The sequence below is a fragment of the Bos taurus genome, chromosome 9 (assembly GCF_002263795.3).
Source record: "Bos taurus isolate L1 Dominette 01449 registration number 42190680 breed Hereford chromosome 9, ARS-UCD2.0, whole genome shotgun sequence".
NCBI lineage: Eukaryota > Metazoa > Chordata > Mammalia > Artiodactyla > Bovidae > Bos > Bos taurus.
The window spans coordinates 71,674,980-71,689,029 of NC_037336.1; the positions used below are offsets into that span (position 1 = coordinate 71,674,980).

At 38.1% G+C, this 14,050-nt stretch overlaps 1 protein-coding gene across 11 annotated transcripts in view; it reads left to right on the forward strand.

Moving 5' to 3' along the window:
- EYA4 (EYA transcriptional coactivator and phosphatase 4) overlaps positions 1 to 14,050 on the forward strand; it is a 365,682-nt gene that overhangs the window by 312,628 nt on the left and 39,004 nt on the right. For all 11 annotated transcript variants that reach the window (XM_005210938.5, NM_001389476.1, XM_059889794.1 and 8 more), the window contains 2 exons: positions 2,876 to 3,012; positions 6,677 to 6,760. In XM_005210938.5, the coding sequence (XP_005210995.1) occupies positions 2,876 to 3,012; positions 6,677 to 6,760 (221 nt within the window). The remainder of the gene's footprint in view (positions 1 to 2,875; positions 3,013 to 6,676; positions 6,761 to 14,050) is intronic.

Genomic DNA, 14,050 nt, shown 5'->3' on the forward strand with positions numbered 1-14,050 from the left:
AGTTTTCTTCAAAGGCTGTGCCTTTACTTTCATCAGAAACACTTTTGTCCATATTTTGTCCAAATTCTTAGAGTCCTTTTAAGATCTTTCAGTAACTTAGAATCATTGATATCAAGTCCTCCTTCTGCTGAGAGTGAGACACTTCCTATGACCAGTTTTTTTCCTTTCTCCTTCTACTCTCTGACTCCCTTGTCGTCATAGCTGCTGGCTTCCAGTTCTTTTGAGTAGCTGAGTTGTTCCTGCCAAATTCCGTTGTTACGGATCCAGTCAACAATCAACCACCCATAACTGATGACAGTAATTTTAGGCTTTTGCAAGATTTTGTCCTTTCACCTCTTGCACTGTTGCAGGAACAAAACTACCTGATAAGAGTTAACTTCTAAAAAATTGATCTGTAATGGATAGAAAGACAGGTTTTATAGAATGTCAACCAAAAATTGGTTTACATTATAAGCTTAACATACGTGAGTTAATTTGAATCAGTATTTTACTTGAAAAAGAACATTTGATTTTTAGGACATAGTAACCTTTTTATTTTATAAAAATAACTGAAAATAGAAAACATTTTGTGTGATTTTTAAAAAATTAGTTGTGTGTTTAAATACCCCAAACCTCCTTTAATGTCTGCACAAGGAAGCTGAAACAGGATTTACTATGATATCTGGCTGTAGTCAGCATTCATAGCTAAAGAATCTTTTGTTTTGTTATTTACTCTCATACATTCGATAACAAAAACCCATGCAAGAAACTGTGCTAGCAGTGTTTTAAGAGCAAATAGTATTTGGAGCACAGACATTTCTTTGATGCTGCCTTGACATGCACGATGTTTCCCAAGAAAACATTTGACCATTAGAAATTATTAGAGGTTAGCTTTGTAAAAATTATTTACTTAGAATTTCTCGGAAAAAATATTACTTAAGTTTTATCTCGTTTGTTCAGATGTGTATATTTAGATTAGTAACTGCTTGGCTGTTCTTGTAATTATTTTACTTTGATTTTTATGGTAAGGCATGAGAATCATGGAGAAGGAAATGGCCACCCACTCCAGTATTCTTGCCTGGGAAATCCCATGGATAGAGAGGCCTGGTGGCTACAGTCCATAGGATCAGAAAGAGTCAGACATGACTCAGCAACTAAACAGCTACAAAAACAACAACAGCAGAGTCATAACATCTTTATATTTAAAAACTGTGTAACTTTGATATTGTTTGCCGTTGGATTCTCCTAGACATTTTAACTTTATGCATATGATTTAAATTAAGTGTAAATTAGATTTACCTCGGTAATAAAAGGTAGCTGCTATTACTGATGTTTTAATATACAAAGAAACTAAGATTCAGGGAGATTGAATAAAACACTTGAAGTCGTACGGTAAGTTGGACTCTTGTTACTTGTGAGGTTTTACTGTACCTCGCTGTTGCCTCAGTTTATCTTAAAACCTTCCTCACAGATCTGCCACTGCTCCATGCTCTCCAACTCATCAAGTGCTCCATCACTTAGCTTTAGACATGTCAAACTTTCAGGTATCTGTGGGACATGCAGAACCCAAACATAAAGTCGAAACATAGGATTTGACCCAGTATGATGTATGCATCTTTGAGTAGAAAGTGACTAACCTATGAGAGGGTTAGATTGCCCACATGGTGTGGAGTGGGGAAAATGACCAAAAGATAGAACTACTAAATCCCAGCATGTGAGGACTGGTAGGAAGAAAAGGAGTCCGTGTCTCCTAGACAGAGAAGGACTCATGGAAAAAATTCTAGAAGATTCTAGCAGAGTATCAGCTACTAAGTGGTTCTGAAGAGGTGGTGTTTAAGAGGATTGATCATGTGTAGCACAGAGATCCAGGAAGGTAAAGACTGGGTCTATCTATTATTGTGTGTGTCATTTAAGTGGCTTTTGGAGACTGTGGCTAAGAATAGTTTTGTTAGAGTTTTGGTAAACTAAAGCTGGATTATGACAAATGAGATGTCAGAAAGTAGAGACACATGTGAGATTCAGTTCTGTAGCCAGCAACTTCAGTCTGTACTAACTCCATTGCAGGGGCCTAGTAGGCACGTGTAGCTACTCCAGATCCAAGTCCTCTCTAAGTGGATTTCGAAGACTTAGTGTGCAAAACAAATTATGTAAAACATACCATATTCATGTTTAGTATAGGTTGAAATGATAATGTTTTGAATGTATTAGAGCAATTAACATGTAAGAAAAAAAATAATTTTACATGTTGCTTTTTACATTTTTTTAAATGCAGCTTCTAGAACATTTAAAATTTTATGTGTGGTTACATTCATGGCTCACATTATATTTCTATTGGACAGGACTAGAATGCCCTGTTCTTTTAAGAGACGATCCTTTAAAAAGAAAAGATAGCCAGTAAATAGTTTCTATAGATGCAAGGTTAAAGGGAAGGACTTTTTAATTTGTCTGTGCCTGAACCGCCCCCTCACCCCAGGAAAGGGAGAGGTTGAAGGGAAGATAAGAGAGTTTGAGCAGTGGAACATGGTTTCCCAGTAGGTGAGGCTCAGAAGTCATACTTGAATGTGGAGGAATGGGATCTTCTCTTCTGACATAAGGAGTTGCGAACAGATCTAAATTTAGATAAACATGTAGGTGGGGATAGAGACAGGCAAGTTGAGAGCATCTGGAGTACAAAAGGTGTTCAGGTTTAATAGCTCACATATATCGAATCTAGGAGAAAGTGATGTGACCTGCAAAATTTTTTTACTAAATTAGGATTTTTGTGTATTTGGGATTATATCTTTTCTTTCTTTCTTTTTTGGTCATAAGGAGCTTTTTGTTAAGATAATTCATAATGAAGACTTATACCTGATCTAAAAATAAAGTGCTATTCTTGAACAATTTATGTTATTTACAGGAGAGTTTGATACTGTTCAAAGCCCCTCCACACCCATCAAAGATCTTGATGAGAGAACGTGCAGGAGTTCTGGGTCAAAGTCCCGAGGAAGAGGCCGGAAAAATAATCCCTCCCCACCTCCTGACAGTGACCTGGAGGTATGCTGACTTATCTTTAACAGACGTAATAGGTGTTTTATTCTGTTGGGTATGTTCTATACTTTATAGTTTCATGAAGTTTCAAACTTAAAAGAAAAAGACGTATCATGAAATGAGTGGACCTACATGGAAGCTGGCATTTCACAGCTCTAAAATTGGAGATTTCATCCATTATAATACAAAATTGAAGACAGTAACTTAAAATGGATGCTTTACAAATTTCAGGCTGGAGATAGTTGGATCTTTTGATACAGAAGGCACAAATAGAAAATTATTATTTAAAAATAAAGCCATTGTGCGATAAGAAACGCTCTATTTGGGAGTAATAGGGTAATGAAAAGTGTTCACATAGGTCAGTAAATTTTAAAAGATAAAATTAATCTGTATGGAAAGGAAAGGTGGTCGTTGGATAATGAGAAAAATTCTAATCATTTGATACATATGGTAAAATGTTTATATCTGTGACATTTTCTCAAGTTGGGATGGATTTCTTGAAATATATTCATACTAAGCAGGCTGATTTTTATTACAAAAATCAGAAGAAACTGTTCTTAACCATAATGTGCTACTTCTTATGTAACTGAGTATTTTAATTATGAAAAAAAGTTTAATCTTCAGATTTAGTAAGGTCAAGGAATAGTCATTGTACCACTTCCTAAGACATCACTTCCTTGATGTTTTCAACTAAAAAAGATGCACGACTTGAAAGTTGCGAGTTAAGTTTTATTTGGAGCAAAATGAGGACTGCTGCCCCGGAGGCAGCATCTCAGAGAGCTCTGAGAGACTGCTCCTTAGCGGCAGTGGGGAAGGTCAATATATAAGGTTTTGGTGAAGGGGGAGTTCAATACCATTAAGCACTCATTTTACAAAAGGTTTTTTGTTGGTCATAAGGATCTGATGTCACCATGAAGGGATTTAGTGCTTCTCTAGACATGCTCAAAATTCTCTAAGCCAGGCTTCAACAGTATGTGAACCGTGAACTTCCAGATGTTGAAGCTGGATTTAGATAAAGGCAGAGGAACCAGAGATCAAATTGCCAACATCCGTTGGATCATCAAAAAAGCAAGAGTTCCAGAAAAACATCTACTTCTGCTTTATTGACTATGCCAAAGCCTTTGACTGTATGGATCACAACAAAAGATGGAAATATCAGACCACGAGACCTGCCTCCTGAGAAATCTATATACAGGTCAAGAAGCAACAGTTAGAACTGGACAAGGAACAACAACTGGTTCCAAACTGGGAAAGGAGTACTTCAAGGCTGTATATTGTCACCCTGCTTATTTAACTTATATGCAGACTACATCAGGAGAAACACTGGACTGGATGAAGCACATGCTGGAATCAAGATTGCCAGGAGAAATATCAATAACCTCAGATATGCCAATGACACCACCCTTATGGCAGAAAGTGAAGAAGAACTAAAGAGCCTCTTGATGAAAGTTAAAGAGGAGAGTGAAAAAGTTGGCTTAAAACTCAACATTCAGAAAATTAAGATCATGGCATCTGGTCCCATCACTTCATGGCAAATAGATGCGATAACAGTGGAAACAGTGTCAGACTTTATTTTGGGGGGCTCCAAAATCACTGCAGATGGTGATTGCAGCCATGAAATTAAAAGACGCTTACTCCTTGGAAGGAAAGTTATGACCAACCTAGATAGTATACTGAAAAGCAGAGATATTACTTTGCCAACAAAGGTCCGTCTAGTCAAAGCTATGGTTTTTCCAGTAGTCATGTATGGATGTGAGAATTGGACTATAAAGAAAGTTGAGTGCTGAAGAATTGATGCTTTTGAACTGTGATGTTGGAGAAGACTCTTGAGAGTCCCTTGGACTGCAAGGAGATCCAACCAGTCCATTCTAAAGGAGATCGGTCCTGGGTGTTCTTTGGAAGGACTGATGCTAAAGCTGAAACTCCAATACTTTGGCCACCTGATGCGAAGAACTGACTCTTTGGAAAAGACCCTGCTGCTGGGAAAGATTGAAGGTGGGAGGAGAAGGGGACGACAGAGGACAAGATGGTTGGATGGCATCACTGACTCGATGGACATGAGTTTGGGTAAATTCCGAGAGTTGGTGATGGACAGGGAGGCCTGGCATGCTGCAGTCCATCAGGTTGCAGAGAGTCAGACATGACAGAGCGACTGAACTGAACTGAACATGAAGAGATGCAAAGACTGAGGCCATAAAATCTGTTCCTAAAAACATCCAACTATCTAAAGACCTGTCCTACCAGATTCCCTGGAGCATAGGGTGCCTCATTCCACCTTAACTCCCTCAGAGGTTGTTGAAGACCAACAGCTTGTAGCAGCCTGGGGTTCAGTCTCTGTAGAGGCAGATGGCAAATGCTTTTGTTGTTCAGTCATTGGCAGTGCTCTTGGTAAGTGCCAATTTGTAGTTGACAATGTGAACAACAACAGTAGCATATTAAAATGCCTTCTGGAAGGCAGAGATGATTGGAGTGAGCTGGGCTAGGGAGCCTGCAGATTTTGAAGAAGAGGAAGCACTGGCCAGTCTCAAGGGGCCCCTGCATCACTGTCCCATGGAAGGTCAGCCAGCATTGCTACAGATCAGAAGTTTGTCCACTGCAGTCAGAACCCTGAACTTTGCGAGAAGTCTAATCTCAAAATGTTGATCAATTATTTGAAATCTTTCAAAACAGTGTGCAGGCCAAACAACATATCTTATCACCTAATGTGACCCAAAGGTCCACACTTTACAATTTGTATTTAGGGATTACTCATTGATTCTTTTAAATATTTTTAAAAGTTTAATTCTTAAAGTAAAATAGTGTATATTGTTTGATGCTGTTTTCACAAGTGTATATTTGCAATACTGAAAAAAGAGCTACCTAAATGCAGTGATGGTAGTTACTACCTAAATATAGTAAGCTAAAGATGATTTCCATTTTGTTTTTCCTTCTGAGTGCCTGATTCTTTTTTTAAAACATGATTATTACTTTTTTAATCAGAAAAAAAATTCTTTGCATGAATTGCTAAACTTCATCATCTAAAATTTTGTAAAAGCACACTTTTATCATAAAATCCAAATTTGTCTTTTTGGAAATTAAGTGCAAGTAAACATTTGGATGAGTTCTTTCAGATTAGGACATCTGAATTAAGCTTATTATATTTATTTGTCTCTCTTCCTTCTAGGTTTTACAGGAAATAAATCTGGCAAATTTGGGGGAAAAAAAATAGTAGAGTAGCATTTGTTGTTCAGCCACTAAGTTGTGTCCAAGTTTTTGTGACCCCATGAACTGCAGCACTCCGGGCTTCCCTGTCCTTCATTATCTCCCAGAGTTTGCTCAAACTCATGTGCATTGAGACAGTGATACCAACCAACCATCTCATCCTCTGTTGGCCCCTTCTCCTCCTGCCCTCAATCTTTCCCAGCATCAGGGTCTTTTCCAGAGTCAGCTCTTTACATCATGTGGCCAAAGTATTGGAGCTTCAGCTTTAACATCAGCCCTTCCATGAATATTCAAGGTTGATTTCCTGTAGGATTGACTGATTTGATCTCCTTGCTGTCCAAGGGACTCAGTTTTCTATACGGTAGTGTCAAGATTATAGCCAACAATAAAGCAAGGTGCTTTCTCCCCGTAAAGAGATTTCTCTTTCCTTAGAACTTAATGGTTCTCTGGTTTTTATCTTTTTCTCCAGCGTGTGTTTGTCTGGGACTTGGATGAAACCATCATTGTTTTCCACTCACTGCTCACAGGATCTTATGCCCAGAAATATGGCAAGGTAAGGATTCAAGAAATTTGAATTTTATTTGTTAGAATAAAATTCTAACAAATTTTAGAATTTTAAAATTTAGAATTTTATTAATTCTAATAAATTAGAATTTATTAATTAAAATTTTATTTTGAATAAATTTAAAAGCCATTTAAAAATGCATTGAAGTGTTTTTATTGCAGCCTATCAAATCTGCTCTTATTTATTTCTAGTAGCTCATTGTTATTCAGCGTGAACTGAAAAATTTTATAAAACGTAATTTAAAATTGTATTCTTTTTTCCTTCTTCATTATAACTTTTAGTTTTTTATATAAGAAACCAAGCTTCTTACTCTGACGTAGTTATTTTAGAAAATGTTTTCATAAATTGAAATGGACTTTAAACATTATGAAATGTATATTATCTTCTAATACGGGAACTTTAAGAAATTGTTTGAATTAGCTTGTTGCACCAAATGTTGCTATGAAATGGCATTTGAAGTAAGAAGTAATCTTTTGTCTTTCAGATCCTTTGGATTTATGAATATAATTATCTTTTGGTAACTTTGAGGAAGCATATTTTAGTGACTGAGGGTAATATGCCTTCACACACAAATATTGAGACAGATGGTCACATTACTTTCCTTTGTCTCTTGCCATTATTTTTATAGTTCACTTGCTTCTCGTACCAGTGTTGTTTTATAGGCATGTGAGGTTGTTTCAAAGACTGATGCACCTACAACAGACTTTTCGGCTGGAAACACCATTTGAGTCTTTGTTTCTGTAGGACTCATAGTCTAACAAGAGTCAGTTCCCAGCATGACCTGCCTTTGATCACTGTAGTCAAAGTTGTATCTGACCGGTCCCTTTTCATATGATGCGGAAGTGTCCCCTTAAATCTTTACAGTGTCACACTATTTTATAGAGTCTCATGTCAGCTCAACATGCAGTGTTTACAACTTTGTTAAGCTTTGTCTTCTTGTTGTTGTTGCTGTTCAGTCACTCAGTCATGTTCAACTCTTTGTGACCCCATGGACTGCTTTATGCCAGGCTTCCCTGTCCATCACCATCTCCTGGACCTTGCTCAAACTCATGTCCATTGAGTCTGTGATGCCAACTTCTAGTGATAAATTAATTTCACTAAAGCATTACCTCCTAAATTGCACTCTTAGTGAATCTTCTGTGAATTATAGTATAGGTAATGAAAGTTGCCCCCACAGTCAGTCTCTCCGATCAGGAAGCTTCCATAAGCCTCTTATCCTTCTCCATCAGAGGGTAGAATGAAAACCACAATCTCAGAAAACTAATCAAACTGATCACATGGACCACAGCCTTGTCTAACTCAATGAAACTATGCGCCATGCTGTGTAGGGCCACCCAAGACAGACAGGTCCTGGTGGAGAGTTCTGACAAAACGTGGTCCACTGAAGAAGAGAATGGCAAACCACTTCAGTATTCTTGCCTTGAGAACCCCATGAACAGTATGAAAAGGCAAAAAGATATGACACTGAAAGATGAATTCCCCAGGCTGGTAGGTGCCCAATATGCTACTGGAGATCAGTGGAGAACTAACTCCAGAAAGAATGAAAGGATGGAGCCAAAGCAAAAACAACATGTGTTGTGGATGTGACTGTTGATAGAAGCAAGGTCCTATGCTGTAAAGAGCAACATTGCATAGGAATCGGGAATGTTAGGTCCATGAATCAAGGTAAGTTAGAAGTGCTCAAAAAGGAGATGGCAAGAGTGAACATCAACATTTTAGGAATCAGTGAACTAAAATGGACTGGAATGGGTAAATTTAATTCAGATGACCATTATATCTACTACAGTAGACATAATGTACTATATTATATCTACTATAAGGCAAGAATCTCTTAGAAGAAATGGAGTAGCCCTCATAGTCAACAAAAGAGTCTGAAATGCAGTTATTGGATGCAGTCTCAAAAATGACAGAATGATCTATGTTCGTTTCCAAGGCAAACCATTCAATATCACAGTAATCCAAGCCTATGCCCCAAGTAGTAAGGCTGAAAGCTGAAGTTGAATGGTTCTATGAAGACATACAAGACCTTCTAGAACTAACAGCCCCAAAAGATGTCCTTTTCATCATAGGGACTGGAGTGCAAAAGTAGGAAGTCAAGAAATACCTAGAGTAGCAGGCAAATTTGGCCTTGGAGTACAAAATAAAGCAGTGCAAAGGCTAACAGAGTTTTGCCAAGAGAATGCATTGTCATAGCAAACACCCTCTTCCAACAACACAAGAGAAGACTCTACACATGGACATTGGCAAATGGTCAGTACTGAAACCAGACTGATTATATTCTTTGCAGCCAAAGCTAGAGGAGCTCTATACAATCAGCAGAAAATAAGACCAGGAGCTGACTCTGGCTCAGATCATGAACTCCTTATTGCAAAATTCAGATCTTAAAGTGAAGAAAGGAGGGAAAACCACTAGACCATGCAGGTATGACTTAAATCAAATCCCTTATGATTATACAGTTGAAGTGACAAATAGATTCAAGGGATTAGATCTTAAAAAGTTCCTGAAGAACTATGGATGGAGGTTCGTGACATTGTACAGGAGGCATTGATCAAGACTGTCCCCAAGAAAAAGAAATGTAAAAGACAAAATGGTGGTCTGAGGAGGCCTTACAAAGAGCTGAGAAAAGAAGAGAAGCAAACAAAGGAGAAAAGGAAAGATATACCCCATTGAATGCAGAGTTCCAAAGAATAGCAAGGAGAGATAAGAAAGCCTTCCTCAGTGATCAATGCAAAGAAATAGAGGAAAACAATAGAATGGGATCTCTTCAAGAAAATTAAGGATACCAACAGAGCATTTCATGCAAAGATGGGCACAAAAAAGGACTGAAATGGTATGGACCTCACAGAAACAGAAGATATTAAGAAGAGGTGGCAAGAATACACAGAAGAACTGTACAAAAAAGAGCTTCACAACCCAGAGAACCATGATGGTGTGATCATTCACCTATAGCCAGGCATCCTGGAATGCAAAGTCAAGTGGGCCTTAGGAAGCATCACTATGCACAAAGCTAATGGAGGGGATGGAGTTCCAGTTGAGCTATTTCAAATTCTAAAAGATGATGCTGTTAAAGTGCTACACTCAGTATGCCAGCAAATTTGGAAAACTCAGCAGTGGCCACAGGACTGGAAAAGGTCAGTTTTCATTCCAATCCCGAAGAAGGGCAATGCCAAAGAATGTTCAAACTGCTGCACAATTGCACTCATCTCACAAGCTAGCAAAGATGTTCAAAATTCTCCAAGCCAGGCTTCAACAGTACGTTAACTGTGAACTTCCAGATGTTCAAGCTGGATTTAGAAAAAACAGAGGAACCACAGATCAAATTGCCAGCTTCTATTGGTTCATAGAAAAAGCAGGAAAATTCCAGAAAAACATCTTCTGCTTTATTGATTACACCAAAGCCTTTGACTGTGTAGATCACAACAACCTGGAAAATTCTTCAAGAGATGAGAATATCAGACCACCTGACCTGCCTTCTGAGAAGTCTGTATGCAGGTCAAGAAGCAATAGTTAGAACTGGACATGGAACAACAGACTGGTTCCAAATCCGGAAAGGAGTACGTGACGTCAAGGCTGTATATTGTCACCCTGCTTATTTAACTGATATGCAGAGTACATCATGCGAAATGCCAGGCTGGATGAAGTGCAAACTGGAATCACGATTGCTGGGAGAAATATCAATGACCTCAGATACGAGAATGACACCATCCTTATGGCATAAAGTGAAGAAGAACTAAAGAACATCTTGATGAAAATGAAAGAGGAGAGTGGAAAAGCTGAATTAAAACTCAGCATTCAAAAAATGAAAACCATGGCATCTGGTCCCATCAGTTCATGGCAGATAGATGGGGAAACAATGGAAACAGTGAGAGATTTTATTTTTGAGGGGCTCCAAAATCACTGCAGATGGTGACTGCAGCTATAAAAGACACTTGCTCTTTGGAAGAAAAGCTATGACCAACCTAAACAGCATATTAAAAAACAAAGACATTACTTTGCCAACAAAGGTCCATCTAGTCAAAGCTATGGTTTTTCCAGTAGTCATGTATGGATGTGAGAGTTGAACCATAAAGAAAGCTGAGAGCCGAAGAATTGATGCTTTTGAACTGTGGTATTGGAGAAGACTCTTGAGAGTCCCTTGGACTGCAAGGAGATCCAACCAGTCCATTCTAAAGGAAATCAGTCCTGAATATTCATTGGAAGGACTGATGCCAAAGCTGAAACTCCAATCCTTTGGCCACCTGACATGAAGAACCGACTTATTTGAAAAGACCCTGATGCTGGGAAAGATTGAAGGTGGGAGGAGAAGGGGATGACAGAGGATGAGATGGTTGGATGGCATATCCAACTCAATGGACATGAGTTTGAGCAAGCTCCAGGAGATGGTGAAGGACAGGGAAGCCTGGCGTGCTGCAGTCCGTGGTGTCACATGCAGTTGGACGTGACTGAGCGACTAAATTGAACTGAATGAAAGTTGCTAAACAGATGAAAGATAACAATTTTGTATAATGAGCATTTCGAAAAGGGAGTCTTCCACAGAGTTATAGTCGAGAATGAATGAACTTGTGGTTGCTGGGGGGGAAGAATAAGGGGAAAGGATAGTTAGGGAGTTGAAGATGGCCAGTACACAATGCTGCATTTAATGGATAACCTAGAAGGACCTACTGTATAGCACAGGGAACTCTGTTTATGTGGCAGCCAGGGTGGGAGGGGAGTTTGCAGGGAAATGGATACATGTATATGTGTGGCTTAGTCCTCTTTGCTGTTTAATTGAAACTATCACAGCATTGTTTGTTAATTGGCTATACCCCAATACAATAAAATGTTAAAAAAAAAAACAGACTCTATATGCAAAACAGAAAAGCAAAAGGAGTCTTAGCCCCTTTATCACAATCATTATTATCTTAATTCAGTGGTCTCCAGGATGGATGCTTACATGTCACATACACACAAGGTGTTTCATTGAGATAAAGAGAAAATATATTGACATGTGTGTATGTATACACACACATTTATGCCCCACAATTTCTACTGTTGTCTGTTTCACACTGCAGGTACATGATAAATACGTGTAAATGATTACAACTTTAAAAATATGTATGTGATTTATAAATAAATTAACTGTATATGAATTTGGGGTACACACTCAAATTCTATTACTGATAGAACATATAGTGTAAAAAGTTTCCAGAAAGCAATTGAAAGCATTTTCTTCTGCAATAATTTTAGCTTGTGTGGCATATGCAAAAAATCCTGTTGAATTGATTGCACTATTTATATGCTGAGTTTCATATTAGATAAATTTTTACAATTAACAGTCTAACTTGAACACACAAATTCAAATAAAGTTCCCTTCAAAATAGTCACCATTAGAGGCTATACCTAAATATCTGCATTGCTTCCATTGTGCCAGATCAGTGGTGGGACTTGTCTTTGGGAATTATCTTTAGATTGTTAAAATATTTCCTGATTTCAAACCTTTATCCTTTTGTGGTAATCATGATCTTTAGAAATAGAAGAATAATTTTGAACCCAAGGCAATAAACAAAGAACACAGTTAAAATCTCTCCCTCTCTCTCTCTCTCTCTCTCTCTCTATATATATATATATGTGTGTGTGTGTGTGTGTGTGTGATTTTGTTTTCTTTTTGTCAAAAATATTTTAAAATTTTTACCATGCCAGAACTGAGCACAGACTTACATTTGGGATAAGGAGGAGCTCCAATAAAGTAGCAAAAAAAAAATAACATCATTTGAAAAAAAAAAACATCAAATCATGAGGCCGCTTTTGCATGACTCAGAAAATGGCTCTAAGAGCAGTTCCAAAAGCAGCCTTCTCCTGCTTCCTTCATCAGTGACCTGTCACTGAAATAACCATCACCTCCCGGGATAGCCCCCTGGTCATGCAGCATTCATTTCACAAACAAATTCCATTATTTTAAAGTATTATCAAAATGCTGTGTTCACATAGAAAACAGAGACATTCTGTATGCCTACAGAGGCTTGAAGCAGCAGAGCTTGCAGAGTGGGCAGGGCAAAGCGACAGAAAGAAGGGCTCTACTGTTTATTTAATACCCATGATGTGCCAGGGGTTAAGCGTCGCAAACATTTTAAGGGGTGGGTTGTTCTCCCCAGTCTGTACATGAGGAAAAACGCTCAGAGAGGGAATAAGATGTGTGCAAAGTCACAGAGCTAGACAACGGTGGAGATGAATCCTGGGGCCCTGGACATTTGACCCCAAACCCCATGTTGTTTCTGCTAATAGAACATCACATGGCATAGAGAAGTAAGCTACCATGAACACAATATATAAGTGACATTTCCTGAAACAAGGATGGGCAATTAAGTATGTATAGGCAGTTGTGTGAGTTCTCCTTTAAGTTGGAATAATTCTAAATATCTTCTCTCAGATCACTGGGATCGTTTTCCATCAAAAGGAAAAACTTAAGAAATATTCAGTGAAACAGAACGTCCAGACAGATATCCGTACAGTGGTACAGAACAGCAGAAGGATCAGGGGCATGTTGGAAAGGTGTGGGAAGATGAGCCTACATTTCTGCCTGCCGCATGGTAGCACCTGTGTTTGGTATTTCACGAGCAGTAGGGACTGGGGCTAATGACAAGAGCCTTTGAGTTGGACAGACCTAAATTTGAAAGCCCAGTGCTGATGCTTACAGCTTTCTGATCTTGGGAAAATTAATTCTTCATTCTCAATTTCTGTAAAATGGGAATAATATTGTCTTATAGTGAATGAGGAAGTGCTAACATGTTAACAGCCTAGCAGAACATTTGATGTGAATTGTTGCTCTAAAAATTGTAACTGTGATTAGTCATTTTCACAAATGTTACCCAACTTAATGCTCATAACCCACTCTGCTGTAATTTATTGTGAGCCAAATTCTGTGGATGAGGAAACTGGGTTTTTAGGGTTTGAAAAAATCAACCAAGGTCACAGAATGTTAAATGCTGGTACAAATATTGGAAACTAGGTCCTTCTCATAACACAGCTTTGTCCTTAATACTGTTCTCTGCTACAGGAAGGGGACCTGCTGTAGCTGACCATGTTGAATAATGGTTTACTCAAGGAAATTTGAAAAAATTAGAGTGAAAATATTTTTAGGCTTAATATTTTCAAATCAAAATGAAAGTACCTTCATTGAGTTCCATGAAAAACAACTTAGATGACTTTGTTTATTGAATTATTGCTTATTTATTTTTAAAAGTAATTTGGTCGTTGACTTTTTTTTTTAATTTTACTTTTTTTTGCAGTAGGTTCTTGGTG